This window comes from Saimiri boliviensis, chromosome 1, assembly GCF_048565385.1.
Source record: "Saimiri boliviensis isolate mSaiBol1 chromosome 1, mSaiBol1.pri, whole genome shotgun sequence".
NCBI classification, from domain to species: domain Eukaryota; kingdom Metazoa; phylum Chordata; class Mammalia; order Primates; family Cebidae; genus Saimiri; species Saimiri boliviensis.
The window spans coordinates 25,816,814-25,838,021 of NC_133449.1; the positions used below are offsets into that span (position 1 = coordinate 25,816,814).

The 21,208-nt window shown below is 49.7% G+C and overlaps 1 protein-coding gene across 1 annotated transcript in view; it reads left to right on the top strand.

Moving 5' to 3' along the window:
* The first annotated feature begins 1,680 nt into the window (after positions 1-1,680).
* Positions 1,681-21,208, top strand: part of KIF3C (kinesin family member 3C) — a 48,280-nt gene continuing 28,752 nt past the window's right edge. The window contains exon 1 of the mRNA XM_010345806.3: positions 1,681-4,029. Coding sequence (XP_010344108.1) covers positions 2,485-4,029 — 1,545 coding nt within the window. The 5' untranslated portion in view covers positions 1,681-2,484. The remainder of the gene's footprint in view (positions 4,030-21,208) is intronic.

Below are 21,208 nucleotides of genomic sequence, written 5' to 3' on the forward strand. Positions count from 1 at the left end.
TATTCGAAAACCAAAGCCGAATGCAACCAGAAAATGGTTGAAAAACTAAAGGCTCCATCCAGAAACCATGTGAGAGCCAAGAGAGGTTAGTCTACAGAGCCAAAACCCCACCCCATAATTGGTCCAAAAGCCAAGTTAATCATAAGCAGTGGAGCTTAATCAAGGAGAGAGAGAGAGTGGAGGGAAGCCAGGAAACTTCAGAAGCAGGCAAACTCTCAGCTAAATCTGAAGCCTCTAGTCCAGCTCACACTCAAATCCTGGGATGGGGAAGAGTTAAGGAGATAAATTTTGTTGAGTTGGAAAACTAAACAATTGGGTCCTCTAGAGGATAACATGCTTGGAAATGTTTTGTGGAAAAACTATTCTGGTGCCTCCGTGAAGAAGGGCCTCCAGGTTTCAGATAACAGCACCTCTCAATCTGGATCTCGTATGGAGAGTAAGGACAACTTGGGCTCAGTCCACGGACTCAACTCTCCTCTGCAGAGGAGACCATGGACAGGACTCTGGCTTGGTCCTTGGCCTTGTGGAATTACATTTGATTTGCATCCTACAGGAAAAAAAGATGAAGACCCCGTAGAGGAACACCAAGCCCTGACCTGGTCTCTCCAGGATACTGAAGGAAGCAGAAGCTGTCAGGCAATCCCAGCCAGAGCAGGTGCATGTATTAAGGACTTCTCATGGTATAATACTTCATGATTCATCGTTTCATTTGAGCCTCCCAACCACTCCATGAAGTAGCAATTAGTTATTTTTTTTTCCTGATCTCCAATTAAAAAAAAAAAATGAGGAAACTTTGAGTAAGGGAATTGACTGCTCACAGCCGCTCCGTTGGATGGCCATCGGAATAGGAACTTGAATCCAGGTTTTGTCTTAGGCAAATTCTGTGTCTCTCACTATAGGACAAAAAAAAAAAAAAAAAAAAAAAAAAATTGCTCAGGGAAGGCTTCGTGGAGGAGGAGGTGCTTGAACTGCCCAAGTGGCAGGACACTAAATGCCGAAGGGCAAAAGCACAAAGATGCTGCGCAGCAAAGCCAGTTAAAGAAACAAAGGACGGTTCCTGGAATGTGCACTCCTTGAGGACAGGAAAGACCCAGAGCCTAGAATGGGGCTTGGGGCTCAGCAGGCGCTGGATAACTGAAGGAAGGTATGCCTGGAACAGAGGAGTAGTGGAGGTGAGGCTGCGAAGGAAGAAGATGGAGAGGCTTTCACACAAGGAAGGCGGTGGAGGAGCATCGAGGGGGCCCCCGGGTGCATGTGCGTACATGAGGTGCGAGAGAATCAGCTGAAAGATGGCTCCAGCAGAGAGAAGAGGAAGGCCAGAAGTAGACCAGGGCAGGGGAAGGAAAGGACAGAGTCAAGAAATATGTGGGAGTTCGGCTCCAGGAGGCCTTGGCGACACCCTGACTGGGAGGAGTGACGCGCACCCATTTGCAGGCAGAAAGGCAGGAGCAGGGGGGTGTCCGAGGATGGCGGCTCGGAGGGACCAGACGTGGGTGGTGCAAGCTCAGCTGTCATTCGAGGGGTGGCATGCCGATGAGGGAGGTGCCTCCCGGACTGGGGGGCCGGGGAAGGCATTAGCAACCTGCAAGAACCCGGTTAACAAAGGCGGGACTACAACTCCCGGCATGCTCGGGTTCGGTGGGGTGACGGCGGGCGGTGGCTGCGCTGCACCCGACTGGTGGGCGCAGGACCTGGGTCGGCACCGGAGCCTGTCATCCCGGAGCGGTCGGCGGGGGTGCGGAGCCGGCGATGCGCCCCTGTCCCCCGCACCCGGGCCGCGCCCGGCTCGCGCCTCCCGCCCCGTGGCCCCGCCCCCTGCCCCACCCCAGCCGAGAGGCTTAGCTGGGGCCGCAGCGCGGCGGCAACATCACTCTCGCCGCCGCTGCTCCGCCCCATCCCCTTCTGTTTTTCTCTCTCATTCTCCGGTGGCGGCGGCGGGGAAGGCGGAGGCAGAGGCAGCAGCAGCAGCCGCACTGGCTGCAATGAATGATCCCCCGGCTGGGGGGGAGGACTCCAGGTGAGCCTCTGCCCGCGGGAGGCCCGGGACCCCCGGCCGCCCAGGACCAGCAGCCGCCGCTATGGATCCCTAGAGGGAGGAGAAGACAGCTCGCCGCCCACCCCCATCCCATTTTCCTCTTCCTTTATCTCATTGTTGCCGAAGCTGTTTACGGCAGCGCTCCCTCTGCTCCAGCATGGGGCGGGCTCCGGGCACGGCCGCTCGGCAGGCGCTGCTCCCGCGGCGGCTGGGGGATTCTGCCTAATTCACCTCCCAGCCGGTGCAGCGAGGACCCGAGAGCGGTGGAGGCCCGGATTGCAGCAGCGTCGGGGCCACCTCCCAGCGTCCCCACCCTAGGAGGCTGCATGCGGATTGAAGAGCGGCGCCTGGGGGCTGGGCTGGCCCCGCTGATCCCGACCTAGAGAGCAGGAGAGCAGGACCGCCCAGGCTGCGGAGGGGCTCGGGGGCAGGAAGGTCAGAGCGGCAAGATGGCCAGTAAAACCAAGGCCAGCGAGGCCCTCAAGGTGGTGGCCCGGTGCCGCCCCCTCAGCAGGAAGGAGGAGGCTGCTGGTCACGAGCAGATCCTGACCATGGACGTGAAACTGGGCCAGGTGACCCTGCGGAACCCCCGTGCTGCCCCGGGGGAGCTGCCCAAGACCTTCACCTTTGACGCCGTGTATGATGCCAGCTCCAAGCAGGCCGACCTGTATGACGAAACCGTGAGGCCCCTGATAGACTCCGTGCTCCAGGGTTTCAATGGCACGGTATTTGCCTATGGCCAGACGGGCACTGGCAAGACCTATACCATGCAGGGGACCTGGGTGGAGCCCGAGCTGCGCGGGGTCATCCCGAACGCCTTTGAGCACATCTTCACCCACATCTCCCGCTCCCAGAACCAGCAGTACCTGGTCCGGGCCTCCTACTTGGAGATCTACCAGGAAGAGATTCGAGACCTGCTCTCCAAGGAACCGGGCAAGAGGCTAGAGCTGAAAGAGAACCCTGAGACGGGCGTCTACATCAAGGACCTCTCCTCCTTTGTCACCAAGAATGTCAAGGAGATTGAGCACGTAATGAACCTGGGGAACCAGACCCGGGCTGTGGGCAGCACCCACATGAACGAGGTCAGCTCCCGCTCCCACGCCATCTTCATCATCACCGTGGAGTGCAGCGAGCGTGGCTCTGACGGCCAGGACCACATCCGAGTGGGCAAGCTCAACCTAGTGGACCTGGCTGGCAGTGAGAGGCAGAACAAGGCGGGCCCCAACACAGCAGGAGGAGCAGCCACACCGTCCTCAGGTGGCAGTGGTAGCGGTGGAGGCAGTGGTGGCGGTGGTGGTGGAGAGAGGCCTAAAGAAGCCTCCAAAATCAACCTCTCATTATCTGCCCTGGGCAACGTGATTGCTGCCCTGGCGGGCAACAGGAGCACCCACATTCCCTACCGGGACTCCAAGCTGACCCGGCTGCTCCAGGACTCCCTGGGGGGGAATGCCAAGACCATCATGGTAGCCACACTGGGGCCAGCTTCTCACAGCTATGATGAAAGCCTCTCAACCCTGCGCTTTGCCAACCGAGCCAAGAACATCAAGAATAAGCCCCGGGTGAACGAGGACCCCAAGGACACGCTGCTGCGGGAATTCCAAGAGGAGATCGCCCGCCTGAAGGCCCAGCTGGAGAAGAAGGGGATGCTGGGGAAGCGGCCCCGGAGGAAGAGCAGCCGCAGGAAGAAGGCCGTGTCCGCCCCGCCGGGGTACCCCGAGGGCCCTGTGATTGAGGCCTGGGTGGCAGAAGAGGAGGATGACAACAACAACAACCACCGCCCACCCCAGCCCATCCTGGAGTCAGCCTTGGAGAAGAACATGGAGAATTACCTGCAGGAGCAGAAGGAACGGCTGGAGGAGGAGAAGGCAGCCATCCAGGATGACCGCAGCCTGGTGAGCGAGGAGAAGCAGAAGCTGCTGGAGGAGAAGGAGAAGATGCTGGAAGACCTGCAGCGGGAGCAGCAGGCCACAGAGCTGCTTGCGGCCAAGTACAAGGTAAGGGCCCCAGAGGAGCCGGGCACTTGAGAGGTCCCCGCAGGGGATCTCGGTAGGGAGGCTGCTCTTTGAGAGTCTGTGACCTGGCCTGAAGTGGCGGTCCTCCCTCAGCACCACACACTGCTCTCCTGCCAAATGTGCCCCGGTAGCAGCCAGGCAAATGTCTGCGATACTGGTCTGCCAGGTACATGCACAGGCACACACACACGTGCGCGTGCGCACACACACGTGAAGCAGAGCAGACAGGCGGTCTCTCAAGCCAGTGAGCTTGGGATGGTCTGATCTGCTGCGGTCGGTTCCTGCTGGTGGCTTCAGGATCAGTCAGGTCTGTGGGGTGCCCAGGCAGCCTCCTGTGAATGTGGCTCCTCATTCCTTCCCAGCCTCCTCCCCTGAGCCTTCCTCCCTCTGCAGCGTCTTCCAACCTCACATTGTTTTAATAATATCATTTGGTTAGTGCTTCAGTTTACAAAATGCCCCCCATACATGATCCATACATGATCTCATTTGATCCTTTGGCCATCCAGGGTCACAGTTCTGAAATCCCCATTTCAGAGGAAAGGAATTAAGTCTTAGAGAAGTGACATAACCAAGGTACCATCCTATGAAGTGGCAGAGCTGAGCTGGAACCCATGGACCTCATCTTTCCGTTCTTAGCTGGGCGAAGTGGAACCAGGAACAGATTCTGCTCCCTGGGAACTGGTCCCTGGCCCTTACAATGCAGGGGCCATTGCTTGCTATCATTAGGAAGGAGACTTGGGGGTTATGCAGGAGACAGGGTGGAAAAAGCACCAAGCTCTATCAGAGACCAAGAATCTGGCCTAGCTATTCTATAGCTCATTGAGTGACCTGGTGTCAGTTGCTTCTCCCTTTTCTCAGGCCTCAGTTTTTCTTTCTGTAAAATAGAGGGTTGGCCTGGGTGATCTCTGAGGCTCTACCTATCTGACAATTATATGGCCTATATTAATCTGAGCAGCAAACCAACCAACCCCCACCCTGAGGCCTCATCACAGTTAATATCCAATTCCCCATGAGCCCAAGAGATGTCAGGACCTCATCATCCTTCCTGAGCTGTTTCCTCCCTCTCTGGGACTTTCCAGGCCCTAATGGAGCTAACTACAGAGGCTCCTGCCTGTCCAGTCATAGACCTATTAAATTTCAGTGCTGGGGATGCCACAACTCAATGTTACAGGCATTTCCAGGCCCCTGGAGCCTTCAATACTAGGGGTTGAAGGAAGGACACAGGAAGCCATAAGCTTGCTGGGAAAAGAAAAACATTGCCATTTCTTATTCCTTCTCAGGAGTCTGGGCTGGGGAGCAGGGGGGCCCAGCCTACAGCCACTGTGAGAATGGCAGATGAGCTGCATGCCATTGTCTGTTTGGGGAATGTGCTGCTGCACCAGGGGCTCTGGCCTTACATGTTTAATATTTAATTCACTTCTTTGAGCCCAGCAAGAGTCATGCTGAGCTGTTTCCTCATGGAAAGAATCATGGGCCTGGGACCGTTAGGGACATCCTGAGAGAAGCAAGATATTAAAGGCAGGGCTGTTAGGTTGAACCCTCCCTAGGAGGGAGGGAATCCAATGTTGTCTTACCTGGTCAATCTGCCACTGATTTTGCGAAGAAGACCCCCTGCCTCCCTGAAAGCCGGGAGGCACCAAAGGCTAAGAAGGGAGGAAAATGCAATAGCACACTTGCTCCCTGAGGGATGGGGCAAAGTTTTCCATTGTTGGAAACTGACCAGTTCCCCTCGGCGAACGCTTTCGTATCCTAATCTCATTCAATCCTCTCAACAACCCAGAGAGGTGGGTACTATTATTTCTGTTTGACAGTTAGGAAAATTAAGGCTGGGGAGGTGGAATGAGTGTCTTATCAGCTCGTGACCCTGGGTGATAGGCAGCAGAGCCAGTACTGGAACCCAGGTCTTCTGACGCCCCCGGACCTGTGGTCTTCCCAAGGCATCTCAGATTCCTCCATGTTTGCTCACTGCGTGAGTAAGGACAAGAGCCTTTGCCTCTCCAAGCCTGGGGCTTCCGTTCACCTAATGAGGAGGAAAGGCCCGACCTTGCCCCTGGGGAGTGGGAGAAACAGTCATTATATACCAGGTGTTCAGATGGAACCGAAGAGGGAGGAGTGCCTGGGAAATTCCAGGACAGGAATTCCGTATCTTGTGACTTCTCATCACAGCCAGCCTAGGACAGTCAGCAGCCAGCAAGCCCAGAATGGACCCTAGATAGAGGATCCAAGTTCCCCAGAGCCCCAGTGCGCCGCCTGGTTCTGTGTTGGATGTTTCTAGGCTGGTGAAAACAATTTGAGGGCTCTTGAGGGATCCACAGGGTAAAGAGGGGAGGAGCATGTTAGATACCAATCCCAGCCCTGCCTATTTCCCATGATTGTGCCGAGGATTAAATGAGATCATTAGCACGAGGGCATTTAAAAGAAGTTGAAAGCACCAAATACGTGGAGGGCAATAGCAGCCACAGGGTGCCTTCTCTCCGCCAAGTCTGGGGTCCAGTGATCACCAGGACTGACATCTTTGTTGTTAGCTCAACTTCTTCTTTACTCTGCCTTCCCAGCTGCCTTTGCCATAACCCTGCAGCTGCTGGAAGCAGAGCCAGGCAGGAGAGGTCTAGAGATTTCAGAAGGCAGGTTCCCCGTCTGCAACTCACTCCCGTCCCCACTTTCTGAGTTAGGGCATCAACTCCGCTTCTTCCCCCACCAGCTCCCAGTCCCTTCTTCCAGTTCATACCACCCTCTGGGGGCAGCTAAGCGGTAGTTGATGCGACCCAGTGCCCTCATTCACTCTGTCTGACTCATCTCATAGTCTGTCTCGCCAGCTCTCCCTGCCTGCCACCTCCCAGGCTCCCTGTTCTCTTTGTTCTCCCCTCACTGGGTACAAACACCATGCCTGTCTCCTTGGAATCTCCTTTCATCCCTCCTTTCATCTTTACCATGGGCCTCAGGGGATGTTCGAGTGTGCAAATGTGTGAGAGTTGGTGATTGTGATCAGCGCCCTGTTTATCAGTAATCATTAGCAATTGATACTTAGGTAGTATCTGGAGGAGGCAGGATGTGGGCGGGAATGCTGGTGGGGGCTTGATCACATACTAGGCCTATGAGGTAGGAGGAATAAGTAACATCACAGACCCACAATGCACAGGGAAAACCTCAGATGTTTGGTACTGCACAGTGCACATACTGCATTGAGGACTGGTGAACACATGTCGATTGGTTGGGAGAAGGCCCAGTTTACTCAAATGTAATCACACAAGACAATTGTGAAATGACTGCTTTAATTTTGAAATTAATTTTTTTCCAGGAGTTGGACTAGATGATTCCTAAAACTTTGATTCTAGCTACTTAAAGGGAAAAGAGGGTGTTTGTGTACAGACGATACATAATGCAGGCACAAATTGAAGACAGGTAGAAACAACAGCTTTTGATGTGATCCCCAGTAAGTAGTCTGAAGGGAGAAGAGCTGGGCTGTCGGCTGGAGCCCACTCTCTGCGGTGATTGGAGAAACGACAGCCTGCAGAAGCAGGCCTGGAAGCCTGCGGGATGTGGTCACGAGGAGGAACGTGAACTGCACTGACATTTTATTGTCCTTTTTGTGGGTCCCACTTTCTCCCACCCCTCAGCAGGGAGATTAGCCATAAATGCAAGAGAGAGCATTTCAAGCCAGAGCGACAATAGTAGCAGCAGTAATAATGACATTTACTGAGCACTTGCTTTGTGCCAAGTACTATGCTATATACAGATTATCTCATTTAATCCACAAGACCACTCTCTCACAGAGATGTTGATACTGTTCTCATTTTACAGATGAGAAAACAGAGCCCCACTGAGGTGAAATAACTCGCCCAAGGGCACATGTTTGGTATAGTAAAACTATGTAAACCCAGCTGGATTCGACACAAAGTCTGATGTTCTTTTAGGCTTAAAAAAATTAGGAACAGCCGGGCGCGGTGGCTCAAGCCTGTAATCCCAGCACTTTGGGAGGCCGAGGCGAGTGGATCACGAGGTCGAGAGATCGAGACCATCCTGGTCAACATGGTGAAACCCCGTCTCTACTAAAAATACAAAAAATTAGCTGGGCATGGTGGCACATGCCTGTAATCCCAGCTACTCAGGAGGCTGAGGCGGGAGAATTGCTTGAACCCAGGAGGCGGAGGTTGCGGTGAGCCGAGATCGCGCCATTGCACTCCAGCCTGGGTAACAAGAGCGGAACTCCGTCTCAAAAAAAAAAAAAAAAAAAAAAAAAAAAAAAAAAAAAATTAGGAATATCAGGTTGGGAACTGTTTCCTGAGGAGGTGCTAAAAGAATGATAGGAGTAGGCTGGGTGCGGTGGCTCACACCTGTAATCCCAGCACTTTGGGAAACCAAGGTGGGTGGATTCCTTGAGCCCAGGAGTTCCAGACCAGCATGGAGAAACCCCATCTTGACAAAAATAAAAAAATTAGCCAGGCCTGGTGGTGTGCACCATTAGTCCCAGCTACTCGGGAGGCTGAGTTGGGAGGATCAGTTGAGCCCAAAAGATTGAGGCTGTAATGAGCCATGATTGCACCACTGCACTCCAGCCTGGGTGACAGAGCAAAACCCTGTCTTACAAAGGAAAGAAAAGAAAACTGATAGGAGCTGTTGTAGATGTATCACATTTGAGGTGACAGAGTTCAGTAGGCAGCTGGAGTTGGGCCAGTAGAGTTTAGAAGCAAGCCCAAGACTGGAAATAGAGATTGGGTGTGATCTTTAGAAGAAGACTCAAATGAGACCCATGCCCCTCTGTTTTTTGTTTTTTGCTTTTTTTGTTTTTGAGATGGAATTTCACTCTTGTTGCCCAGGCTGGAGTGCAATGGTGCAATCTCAGCTCACTGCAACCTCCACCTCCCAGGTTCAAGTGATCCTTCTGCCTCAGCCTCCTGAGTAGCTGGGATTGCAGGCATGCACCATCACGCCTGGCTAATTTTATATTTTTAGTAGAGACGGTTTCTCTGTGTTGGTCAGGCTGGTCTTGAACTCTTAACCTCAGGTGATCCACCCACCTCGGCTTCCCAAAGTGCTGGGATTACAAACGGGAGCCACCGCCTAGATCCTCTGTTTTTGACACTGTCTCCCTCTGTTTGTAAGTGACTCCCAGACTGAGATCTTCTCTCCTGGTCTCTCTGCTCGCCTTATCATATGAAGCGCTGTGTTCAGGGCATAGGCATCAGAGTCAGCTGGGTCTGGATTACCAGTTCTGAGACCTCTGAGTACCAGTTTCCTTAGTTATAAAATTGGATAGTAACAGTATCTTTGTTATGGTGCTATTGAAAGAATTAAACAAGGGCCAGCCGCAGTGGCTCATGCCTGTAATCTCAGAACTTTGGGAGACTGAGGTGGGAGGATCACTTGAGCCTAGGAATTCAAGACTAGCCTGGGCAACATAGCAAGACCTTGTCTCTAGAAAACAAAGAATTAAACAAGATAATGAACGTAAAACACTTTGCACAGTTTCTGGCACACAAGTGTTCAGTAAATAATTATTATCATTATGTCCAACCACCTAAGGGATGTTTTCAGTTGACCACCTTCCTGGTATGTTAAACACATCACAGTTTAGCTTGGCATTCAAGGCCCTTCAGAATCTGACTGCAGTGTGTCTCTTCTGTCTTGCCTGCCCAAGCAAGTTACTCCAATAGGAAAACCCTACAGCCAGCTGTTCTACCCCTGCCTTTGAAAACAACACAGGCCTCCCTGTTCTTCTGCTGATTGCGCTGTTTTTGTGTCCTGGATTGTTCCTGGTAACCAAGGAGTAGGAATTATGGAAGCAGGTTAACCTTAATTTAAAGATCTTTTTAACAGTTAAAATTGGGCTGTTTCAAGAAGAAATAGGTGGCCCTGAGGGTGGTGTTGGTTTCATGGTTGTATACTTGTCCCAGACTCATTGAGTGGTACACATTAAATATGTACAGCTTTTTCCACATCAATCATGCCTCAGTAAGTCATGGGCGCCCATCCCTAGAAGCGTTCAAGGAGAGACAGAATGTCAGGGGTACGCTAAGAGCTTGATGTATCAGAAAAGCCATTGAACTAGATGATCTTCACAATCCCCTTCTCTTAAAGATTCTTAATTGTTTAAAATGGTATATATTTTTAAACAGCAAAATAGAAAATATGCAGTTTAGTTTTCTGAAAATTATGACCAGAATGTTTAAATTTTAATATAGTATGAATTCAACCGATAATATAAGAAAGGATATTTTTCAGCTCTCTGTCATAACCAGTCAGAGAAGAGTCAAAGACCATGAGAAGAACAAAAGAGAGAGAGAATAGGAAAAAAGCAAGAGAGAAATAGAGGGGGACAATAAACAGGGGAAACAGACAGGGAGGGAGAGTGGGTAAAGGTGTGGACGACAGGGTTTTTGGGGAGAAGAAACCTTGAGAGGAAGTGCTATAGTGGAGAGAGTTAAATACTGTGTATCATTCCACTGTCCTGATCTTAATGGTAGCTTCCACATAGGGCTACCTCCAGTCTCCAGAGACTTCCACAAAGCTGATCAGGTTCCATCCACGTGAACCCAAGGACACCAGCCCCATGCCAGATACTCTGAGATTTGTGGGGCTGTGTGATCAGCTGAGTCCTGTGTGACCAGACCCTTGAAAGAAGCCTTGAGATAACAAGCTACCCGTACTCCAGGCTGGGTTTGAATCTAGGTCACAGTCCGTGACCTCTGTGTGAGAACAGTGTCTTGTGTTCCTTCTCATCCCTGGTGGGTATGGTCAGTTAACAGAATTGTTGCATCCTGGGGACATTTTGTAACATCAGGATTTGACTAGTGGGAAGTATCTGACACTAATGCATTTCCATCTGAGATTCTAGGCTTCAAGTATATTGAGGCTCAGCAGGTTTTGGTCCAGTGTTAGGTTTCCCATGCTATGCGTTGGCTGGAGGAGGGTATTATTATACTGTGCTTAGTCATTTCCAGCCTCCGAAGAGCGTGAGACTGGATGAAGTGGCTTTGATAATATTCTTTTTTTTTTTTTCTTTCACAACTCAAATGCCTTGGGGGACTTTGATAATATTCTCATTGTGCTCTGAAGACTAGGAAGAAAGGCCTGGAGTTCAGATAGAGAGGGGCACTTTTCTCTGCCAGACCACTGCTCCTGGCCAGTTTGGGGCACTTTTTCTGGAGCTGCTGAACCAGGTGGCATGGTCTAATGAATAAGGAAATGGTCCCCCAGGTGCAGTGGCTCATGCCCGAAATCCCAGTACTTTGGGAGGCTGAGGTGGGAGGATCACTTGAGATCAGGAGTTTGAGACCAGACTGGACAACATAGCCAGACTCCATCTCTACACAAAAGTAAAAAAAAAAAAAAAAAAGAGAGAAAAAGTTAGCTAGGCATGGTAGTGCACACCTGTACAGTAGTCCTAGCTATTCAGGAGGCTGACATGGAAGGATGGCTTGAGCCCAGGAGTTCGAGGTTTCAGTGAGCCTTTATCTTGCCACTGAACTCCAGCCTGGATAACAGAGCAAGATGCCAACTCACAAAAAAAGAAAACAAAACAAAATGGTCCCTCTTTCCACAGATCCAGCTCTGTAGCTATAGAGGCTGTGCAAGACACACCCTCATGCTCAGAGCTTATAGGGCACCCACACTTGCAGTTTGGTATATCCAGAATTTTTAATATCCTGAGAAATTCCTAGGCATTAACTCCAGCTCATACTAAAAAATTACGTTCTAGGTGTCTTTCCTCCCAGATATACTCAACAGAAGAGTCCCAGGCCCTGGGCTGAGCTATTTCTATAACACTAGCTAATGGACCTGCAAGCTTTCTTCTTTCATCAGGTGGGCCAGCAGAAAAATAACAACAGTGATCATAATAATGATAGCTACCATTTCTTCCGTGCATGCTTAATGCCAGGCACCCTTATGTGTCCTTTTTTTTTGAGACACTTTTCACTCTCATTGTCCAGGCTGGAGTACAATGGCATGATCTCAGCCCATCGCAACCTCTGCCTCCCAGGTTGAAGCGATTCTTCTGCCTCAGCCTCCCGAGTAGCTGGAATTACAGGTGCCCACCACCACACCTGGCTAGTTTTTGTATTTTCAGTAGAGACAGGGTTTTGCCATGTTTACCAGGCTGGTGTGGAACTCCTGATCTCAGGTGATCCGCCCACCTTGGCCTCCCAAAGTTCTGGTATTACAGGCGTGAACCTGGCATGATGTGTTTTTTTTTTGGAGACGGAGTTTCGCTCTTGTTACCCAGGCTGGAGTGCAATGGCGCGATCTCAGCTCACCGCAACCTCCGCCTCCTGGGTTCAAGCAATTCTCCTGCCTCAGCCTCCTGAGTAGCTGGGATTACAGGCACACGCCACCATGCCCAGCTAATTTTTTGTATTTTTAGTAGAGACGGGGTTTCACCTTGTTGACCAGGATGGTCTCGATCTCTCGACCTCGTGATCCACCCACCCCGGCCTCCCAAAGTGCTGGGATTACAGGCTTGAGCCACCGCGCCCGGCGATGTGTTCTTTATGTGTGTCATTTTGCTTCATCCTCACGGAAGCATGAATCTCCATCTGACCAGTGAGGACATTGAGGCAAATTAAGGAATGAACAACCTAAGGTCACACACCTAGGAAGTACTAGGGCCAGAGTTATGAGCCTGTATCTGCCTGACTCCATAATCCATCATCTTCACCTCCACACTGTAATGCCAGCTCAGACAGGAAGGATTTATGCCAGATCCCTGGCTAATAGGCCCCAGTGGGAACTCTTGTCTCCTGAGATGTTTAACTCATCTTTGTCCTTCTGTATGATGCAAACCCCTAGCCTCTAACCTCAGCCCAGCACCATTCATTTGTATAATCAACAAATCTTTGGCCGGGCGCAGTGGCTCATGTCTGTAATCCCAGAACTTTGGGAGGCCTAAGTGGGCAGATCACTTGAGGCAAGAGTTCGACTATCTTGGCCAACATGATGAAACCCCTTCTCTACCAAAAATACAAAAATTAGCTGGGCATGGTGGCACATGCCTGTAGTCCCAGCTACTCCAGAGGCTGAGGCAGGAGAATCACTTGAATCTGGGAGGCAGAGGTTGCAGTGAGCCAAGATCACGCTACTGTACTTTAGGCTGGAGGATAGAGTGAGACTCTGCCTCAAAAAAAAAAAAACCCCAGCAAATCTTTTTGAGTAACCATGGCCAAGGACATAAATCAGTAGATATAGTTAACGTTGTCTTTAAAATCTTTAAATTTCTGGATGAAGTCACAAGAACTTGCTAATAATGGTTATTGCTAGGGATTTTAATATGAAGGGGAATTTTTATTTTTCACTTTATTCCTTTTTATTTTTCACAATAAGCATATAATACTTTAAAAATCATCTGGCACTGTATTTTTATTTTTTATTTTTTCAATAGTTTTTGGGGGAACAGGTAGTTTTTAGTTACATGGATAAGTTCTTTAGTGGTATTTCTGAGATTTTGGTGTACCTGTCACCCACTTATAAAAATGAAACAAAAACTAATCTGAATTGTTTAAAGGAAAAAGCCTGTTGTCAGGGTTCTGTGGTTTAAAAAAAGCAGGGTTGGGGGGATATAAAAGATATATTTTAATGCCTAGTTGGAATATTTGCTTAATGGTAATTAATAATTGAGGGAAATCCAGGGTTGATAATAATGCTCAGTTATACTCAGTCATTCATTGGTAATCCTGTGACCTTAGACAAGCCACTTTCCCTCCCAGGAGCTGTAAGGAATGACCAATAGATGATTTCTGACTGGATGTGGTGGCTCATGCCTGTAATCCAAGCACTTTGGGAGGCCGAGGCGGGTGGATTACCTGAGGTCAGGAGTTTGAGACAAGCCTGACCAATGTGGTGAAACCCTGTCTCTATAGAAAATGCAAAAATTAGCTGGGCGTGGTAGCACATGCCTGTAATCCCAGCTACTTGGGAGGCTGGGCAGGAGAATCGCTTGAACTTGGAAGGTGGAGGTTGCAGTGAGCCGAGATCACGCCACGGCACTCCAGCCTGGATGACAGAGCAAGACTCCCATCTCAAAAAAAAAAAAAAAGTGATTCCTTGCTTTCTGTACCATTTGCTGATTCACCTTGGAAGCAGGCCAGGGTTAGAAATCAGCCTGAATGAAGGACAGTAAAGGATAGAGAGGAATGACCCAGCCTTGACTGGGAGCCTAGAGGCTGTGTAACCCAGGACCACACACCTAAACCCTCTGGGCCCTGCACCTCATCCGTAAACTGCTCAGACTACACTCTATACGTCCTTAGCTTCATCCAGTTCTGACACTGGAGCATTCTGTTTTCTGGATTTGCTGGAGAGAAACCCTCTGGAAAGCCACAAATAAGCAAGGAAAGTAGGGGAGAAAGGTGAAGATAAGCATTGATCTGAGGGCTTGTGATTTTCTCACTAGAGTAGAAGGGCTGATTAGTTTTCTTCCTGCTTTTCTTCAAGGTGAGCGGAAGCACTTCTGCGCATTCTGGCCTTGCCCAGTACGAGGCTGGGATGAGTCACTTGGCCATTATTTTCCTGATCCTAAATTGTTCTTCTTGATAAGGGAATTCCTAGCATTTGAACCATACGTCATTTTTGTTGTGTTGAGCCACCCAAGGAGAAGACTCAGACTCAGTCTCCTGATTTTTGTTCCCCAGGGCAGGAAATGATTGAAAATAGCGTTATTCATCTGAAAATAGTACTCTTCATCCCCTCCCTGTTGTCACTTTCATTTCTTCTTCCCTTACCGCTGACCCCTCAAGATGCACAGTCAGGAAGCTGGAAAGGAGAAATAGGTCCGTGAAGGTAGGAGTGGCTGTTTCTTTTTTTTTTCTTTTCTTTTCTTTTTTTTTTTTTTTTTTTGAGTTGGAGTTTCGCTCTTGTTACCCAGGCTGGAGTGCAATGGCGTGATCTCGGCTCACCGCAACCTCCGCCTCCTGGGTTCAGGCAATTCTCCTGCCTCAGCCTCCTGAGTAGCTGGGATTACAGGCACGTGCCACCATGCCCAGCTACTTTTTTGTATTTTTAGTAGAGACGGGGCTTCACCATGTTGACCAGGATGGTCTCGATCTCTTGACCTCATGATCCACCCGCCTCGGCCTCCCAAAGTGCTGGGATTACAGGCTTGAGCCGCTGCGCCCAGCCAGGAGTGGCTGTTTCTAAGAGATGGAAGTGGGGTCTGCTGAGATTGTTTTGCTTTTGCTCTTTGTGGCAAGTGGTGGTTAAAATACCAATGAGATACCAAAACAGTGAGTAACGACTCACGGCTTGTACTTTGTCACTTAACAAGCACTTTCACGTCTATTATCCAACTCCCTGGTTGTTTTGTTTCTGTTTTTTGTTTTGTTTTGTTTTTTGAGACAGGGTCTCAGTCTGTCACCCATGCAGGAGCGTGGTGGTGCAATCTTGACTCAGTAGACTCAACCTCCCGGGCTCAAGGGATCCTCTAACCTCAGCTTACCAACTAGGTGGGATCATAGAGATGAGACTACAGGCGTACAACATCACACCTGACTAATTTTTAAAAAAAAATTTTTTAGAGATGGGGTCTCACTGTGTTGCCCAGGCTGGTCTTGAACTCCTGAGCTCAAGTGATCTGCTCACTTCAGCCTCCCAAAGTGCTGGGATTACAGGTGTGTGCCACTGCACCCAGCCCAACTTGCTGTTCTTACCCAAGGCCTGCAAGCAGGTACTGTATTCTCCCCATTTACAGATGAGAAAGTGGAAGTCCAGAGGGCTGAACAGCTAGGTTTTGTCGCAGAGAGTGGCAGAGGGTATAGCAGGACTGGGGCACCTTGGCTGCCACGCCCAGCCACTCTTTATGCCATTCCACCAGGGAACTTGTGCAGTGGCCCTTCCCACAAACATTATTCCAGGTTTTGTAGCCTCCCTCTGGGATTCTAGGGATCCCGTCAACCTCCCTACCAGCACACAGTTAAGAGCTCTAACCCACTTATCTCAGAGACCCCCGTGAGAGTCTCACACAGGCAGAAGCAGCAGCAGCAGAGCCTTGCCTGTTTCAGCCAAAAGAGAAAGCAAGGAGGTCTGGAGCTTTCCTGATGGTTCCTGAGTTGGCAAAGGTACAAATACCAAATGCTGCTTCTCTTCAAGGTGCTTTCCTGTCTGAACTTGGAAGAAAGCTGTGGAACTGAGGAAAGGACACTGGACTTGGAGTTAGAATGGAGGTGATCAAATATCACTCTGCCATTTCCTGGTTCCAAATCTTGAGCAAATCACTTTGCCTGTGTGAGCTTTAGTTTTCTTTCTTGTCAAATGGGGATCATAATCGTAATCGCATAAGAGTCTTGTGAGCATTAAATAGGATAATTAAGGTAAAAGGGAGTTAACCCAGTCGAGGCGCATGGCCAGTTGCATCTGAGACTTGTGTCTCCTCCAGAATGTCACAGATAGGTGGCAGTGGCAGGGCAGAGCCTGTTTGGCTTCTCTGTCCTTGTACAATCTTACTTGATGCTCTATTCCCAGAAGAGTGGCTGGCTGGGCCTGGCTGTCTCCATTCTCGCTTTCCACATCAGTGCTTTATGAGTACTGGGCCCTCTTCCTCCCCTCTGGTTTTGCACTCCATTTGCTCTTAGAATAGTTAAAGGTGAGCCTCTGAGTATCCCCAGCTGTGTCTACAAGCTGGCATTTTCCCTGTAGTGACCCTGGCTGTTGTCATACCAGCTGACTTGCCACTGATACCTGGAATCCGGGCCCTAATCAAATTGGGAAATTATTTAGAAAGTACATAGTCAATATAAGAGCAGCTAGACAGGCGGGGCATGGTGGCTCACACCGGTAATCCCAGCACTTTGGGGGGCCGAGGCGGGCGGGTCACTCGAGGTGAGGAATTCAATACCAGCCTGGCCAACATGGTGAAACCACGCCTCTACTAAAAATGCAAAAACTACCTGGGCGTGGTGGTGGGACACTTATAGTTCCAGCTACTCAGGAGGGTGAGGCAGGAGAATCACTTGAACCCGGGAGGCAGAGGTTGCAGTGAGCTGAGATTGCACCACAGCACTCCAGCCTGGGTGACTAAATGAAACTCTCTCTCTCAAATAAAAAAAGAGGAGCTAGACAAAGCTTCCCTAATTAGGAGACTCCAGGCTTTGAGGACTCCACCTCTAGGCCTTAGTTTCCTATCTATAAAGCATGGGGGTTGGGGGTGATGATTCCCAGAGTCCTCTTGGTTACCCTGCCGTTCGTAGCCATCTCTCAAGAGTGAGACTGTCGTCCCCTGGAGTTCCCAGCGCTGTCTTTTCCACCCCCACAGCCTCTACTGGCCTTTTAGTTACACTGGACTTATTTAGAATCAGCAGACAAACCGGGTCCTGTCCCCAGGCCCACCCACCTGTAGTTTTTTGCTCTGAAATATTACAAAAGAAGCATTGACTGGAATGGCCGAGAGCTTCACAGAGCTTCTCTCTCTCTTTTTTCTTTTTAGACAGAGTCTCACTCTGTCACCCAGACCAGAGTGCAGGGGCGCAATCTCTGCTCACTGCAACCTTGGCCTTCTGAGTTCAAGCCATTCTCCGGCCTCAGCCTCCTGAGTAGCTAGGACTATAGGTGCACACCACCACACCTGGTTAATGTTTGTATTTTTAGTAGAGACAGGGTTTCATCATGTTGGCCAGGCTGGTTTCAAATTCCTGACCTCAGGTGATCTGCCCACCTCGGCCTCCCAAAGTGCTGCGATTACAGGTGCGCCTGGCTGGGAACTTCTCTTAAGGACTAGGAACTCCACATTCTCATGTCCTCTGCTTGGTATATTCTAGCCTGCATTGAGCTGAGGGATTTCAGGCATCCCTATCCCTCCCTGCCCTCATGGGTGATGATTAAGGATAGCGATCTCTGAAAAAATTAGCCGGGTATGGTAGCTCACATGCCTGTTGTTCCAGCTACTTGAGAGGCTTAGGTGGGAGGATCTCTTGAGTCCAGAACGTTCAGGCTGCAGTGAACCACCGAACTCTAGCCTGAACAACAGAGTAACACCCTGTGTCTTTAAACAAACAAACAAACAAACAAACAAAAAAAACCCAGGCGAGGTGGCTTACACCTGTAATACTAGCACTTTGGGAGGTCGAGGTAGGCGGATCACCTCAGGAGTTTGAGACCAGCCTGACCAACATGGATAAACCCTGACTCTACTAAAAATACAAAATTATCTGGGCATGGTGGCACATGCCTATAATTCTAGTTACTCAGGAGGCTGAGGCAGGAGAATTGCTTGAACCTGGGAGGCGGAGGTTGCCGTGAGCCGAGATGGCACCATAGAACTCCAGCCTGGGCAACAAGAGCAAGATTCCATCTCAAAAAAAAGAAAGAAAACAAAAGAAAAAGCTAGAGATCTCTGAGAAGAAGGAGGAGATGGCTACTGGTATCCTCAGGCATATGTGGAAATAAAAAAAAAAGGAAAAATACCTATTTCTAAGCCAAGAAAGGAATCTCATGCGTGACATATTTCTGAGCACAGGAGTGGAGCAGATAGTATGGATTGAGACTGGGGAGAAAGAGGGAGCAGAGATGCTGCACCTGGACTGAGGCCCCCCCACAGATTTCATGCCAGAGCCAGCCCCCTCTTCGCAGCACAAGACTGGTCTGTCAGCCAGGCTTGGCTGAGAGTGTGGGTTTCAGCAAGTGGGCAAGACTTGGCCAGTGACTGATAAGGCAAATTCAGTTGTCACTCAGAGCACGTCTGTGCTGGGGCCCGGCGGGGCTGGCAGAGAAACACAGGGGCATTGGACAGACGGGTGGAGTGCAAGTGGCCGTTTAGTCATCGTCCAGGATTCTCTTCGTGGAGCCCAGGGCCCAGCCAAGATAGTGAAGCAGATTTCTAGGTCCACAGCGGAGATCCAGCCGAGAAGCAGATGAGCAGAAACCAGCCCAGGAGCCAGTCCTGAGACTCCTGCAATGGGGATGAGGGAGGGAGGAGGGCTGGGACTCGGGGCTTCAGCAGTCTTGGCTGATACATCAGACCCCAGGCTTGACTGGCAGCCCAAACTATGCCTGATAGTGTCCAGGCGGCTTGGAGCACTGGGTGAGGTGGTAGCCTTTGAGTGAGGAGAACTTGGGCCTTGGTGTGGGTAGCTGGGGAAGGTGGGGGCTGAATAAACAAAGAATCTTGTTTTGAATCTGAGGTCCATCTCTTCACTTGAAAATCACCAGAGAAATTAGCCAGGCATGCTGGCAAATGCCTGTAGTTCCAGCTACTCAGAAGGCTGGGGTGGGAAGATGTCCTGAGTGTAAAAACTGGAGGCTGCAGTAAGCTCTGATCATGCCGCTGCATTCCAGCCTTGGCAACAGAGCAAGACCCTGTCTCTAACGGAAAAAGATAAATCAGCCGGGCGCGGTGGCTCAAGCCTGTAATCCCAGCACTTTGGGAGGCCGAGGCGGGTGGATCACGAGGTCGAGAGATCGAGACCAACCTGGTCAACATGGTGAAACCCCGTCTCTACTAAAAATACAAAAAAATCAGCTGGGCATGGTGGCGCGTGCCTGTAATCCCAGCTACTCAGGAGGCTGAGGCAGGAGAATTGCCTGAACCCAGGAGGCGGAGGTTGCGGTGAGCCAAGATCGCGCCATTGCACTCCAACCTGGGTAACAAGAGCGAAACTCCGTCTCAAAAAAAAAAAAAAAAAAAGATAAATCACCAAAATGGTTTAAAAACACAATATATTGTTGTCGGGAAAGGAAAGCTCAGGCCTCCACAAGAACACCTTGAAGGTATGGAGAATATAAAATGAATGCAGAGGCTCGATTTTATATCTATTATCAAATGTTTATTTTTATTTTATTTTCCTCTTTTTTTTTTTTTTCAATCGGAGTGTTGCTCTTGTTTCCCAGGCTGGAGTGCTATGGTGTGATCTTGGCTTACTGCAACCTCCACCTCCCAGGTTCAAGCGATTCTCCTGCTTCAGCCTCCTGAGTAGCTGGGTTTACAGGCATGTGCCACCACACCTGGCTAATTTTGTATTTTTAGTAGAGACGGGGTTTCTCCATATTGGTCAGGCTGGTCTGAAACTCCTGACCTCAGGTGATCTGCTGCCTTGGCCTCCCAAAGTGCTGGGATTCCAGTGTGAGCCACCTCGTTTTTATTTTATTTTTGAGATAGAGTCTTGCTTTGTGGCCCAGGCTAGAGTACAGTGGTGTGATCTTGGCCTTTTGCAAGCTCTGGTGATTCTTGTGCCTCAGCCTCCCGAGTAGTTGGGATTACAGGTGTGAGGCCACCACGCCCAGCTAATTTCTGTATTTTTAGTAGAGACCAGGTTTTGCCCTGTTGGCCAGACTGGTCTCGAACTCTTGGCCTCAAACGATCCACCTGCCTTGGTCTCCCAAAGTGTTGGGATTACAGGTATGAGCCACTGTGCCGAGCCGTAACAAATTTTTAAAATAGTAATACTTCATGCCTATGATCCTGTAGTAAAAATGGTTCCATTATTTACTGCTGGCAGAAGTTTAAGTGCTGTAAGCCATTAGAATGGTAATTGATAATATGTTCCAAAATATACAAAATGTATATAACCCTTTGTCCTTTCCTGAAATTTCTTTCTAAGAAAGTCACCTAAAAAAAGCAAATAATTAGGCTGGGAGTGGTGGCTCACACTTATAGCACTTTAGGAGGGCAAGGCAGGTGGATCTCTTGAGTCCAGCAATTCAATACCAGTCTGGGTAACATGGCAAAACCCCGTCTCTACAAAAAATACAAAAATTAGCCAGGTATGGTGGTGGGTGCCTGTGGTCCCACATACTCAGGAAGCCAAGGCAGGAGAAATGCTTGAACCTAGGAGGCAGAGGTTGCAATCAGCTGAGACCACGCCACTGCACTCCAGCCTGAGTGACAGAGCGAGTCTCCCGTCTCAAAAACAAAGAAAGAAACAAAGAAAGAAAGAAAGAGAAAGGAAGGAAGGAAGGTTAGGTAAAGTGGAAATCACAAGACATAAATTTGTATTTATACTATGTCTATAGAGGTGAAAAAAAAGATGTGTGCATGTGGAAAAGTCTGGGGAAAAAAAAAAAAAACAGGGAAAATGAAGGAAACCAAGTAGCTATGGTAGGGAATATGTAGCAGTTCTCATTTTATTTCTACGGTGATTTTGATGTTTGTGCAATTCTTTTTTTCTGAAAGGGGAGAAAGACAATAAGGGGTTAAAAACATGACTCCAGAATTCTTTAATAAATGAAATAAATTAAATTT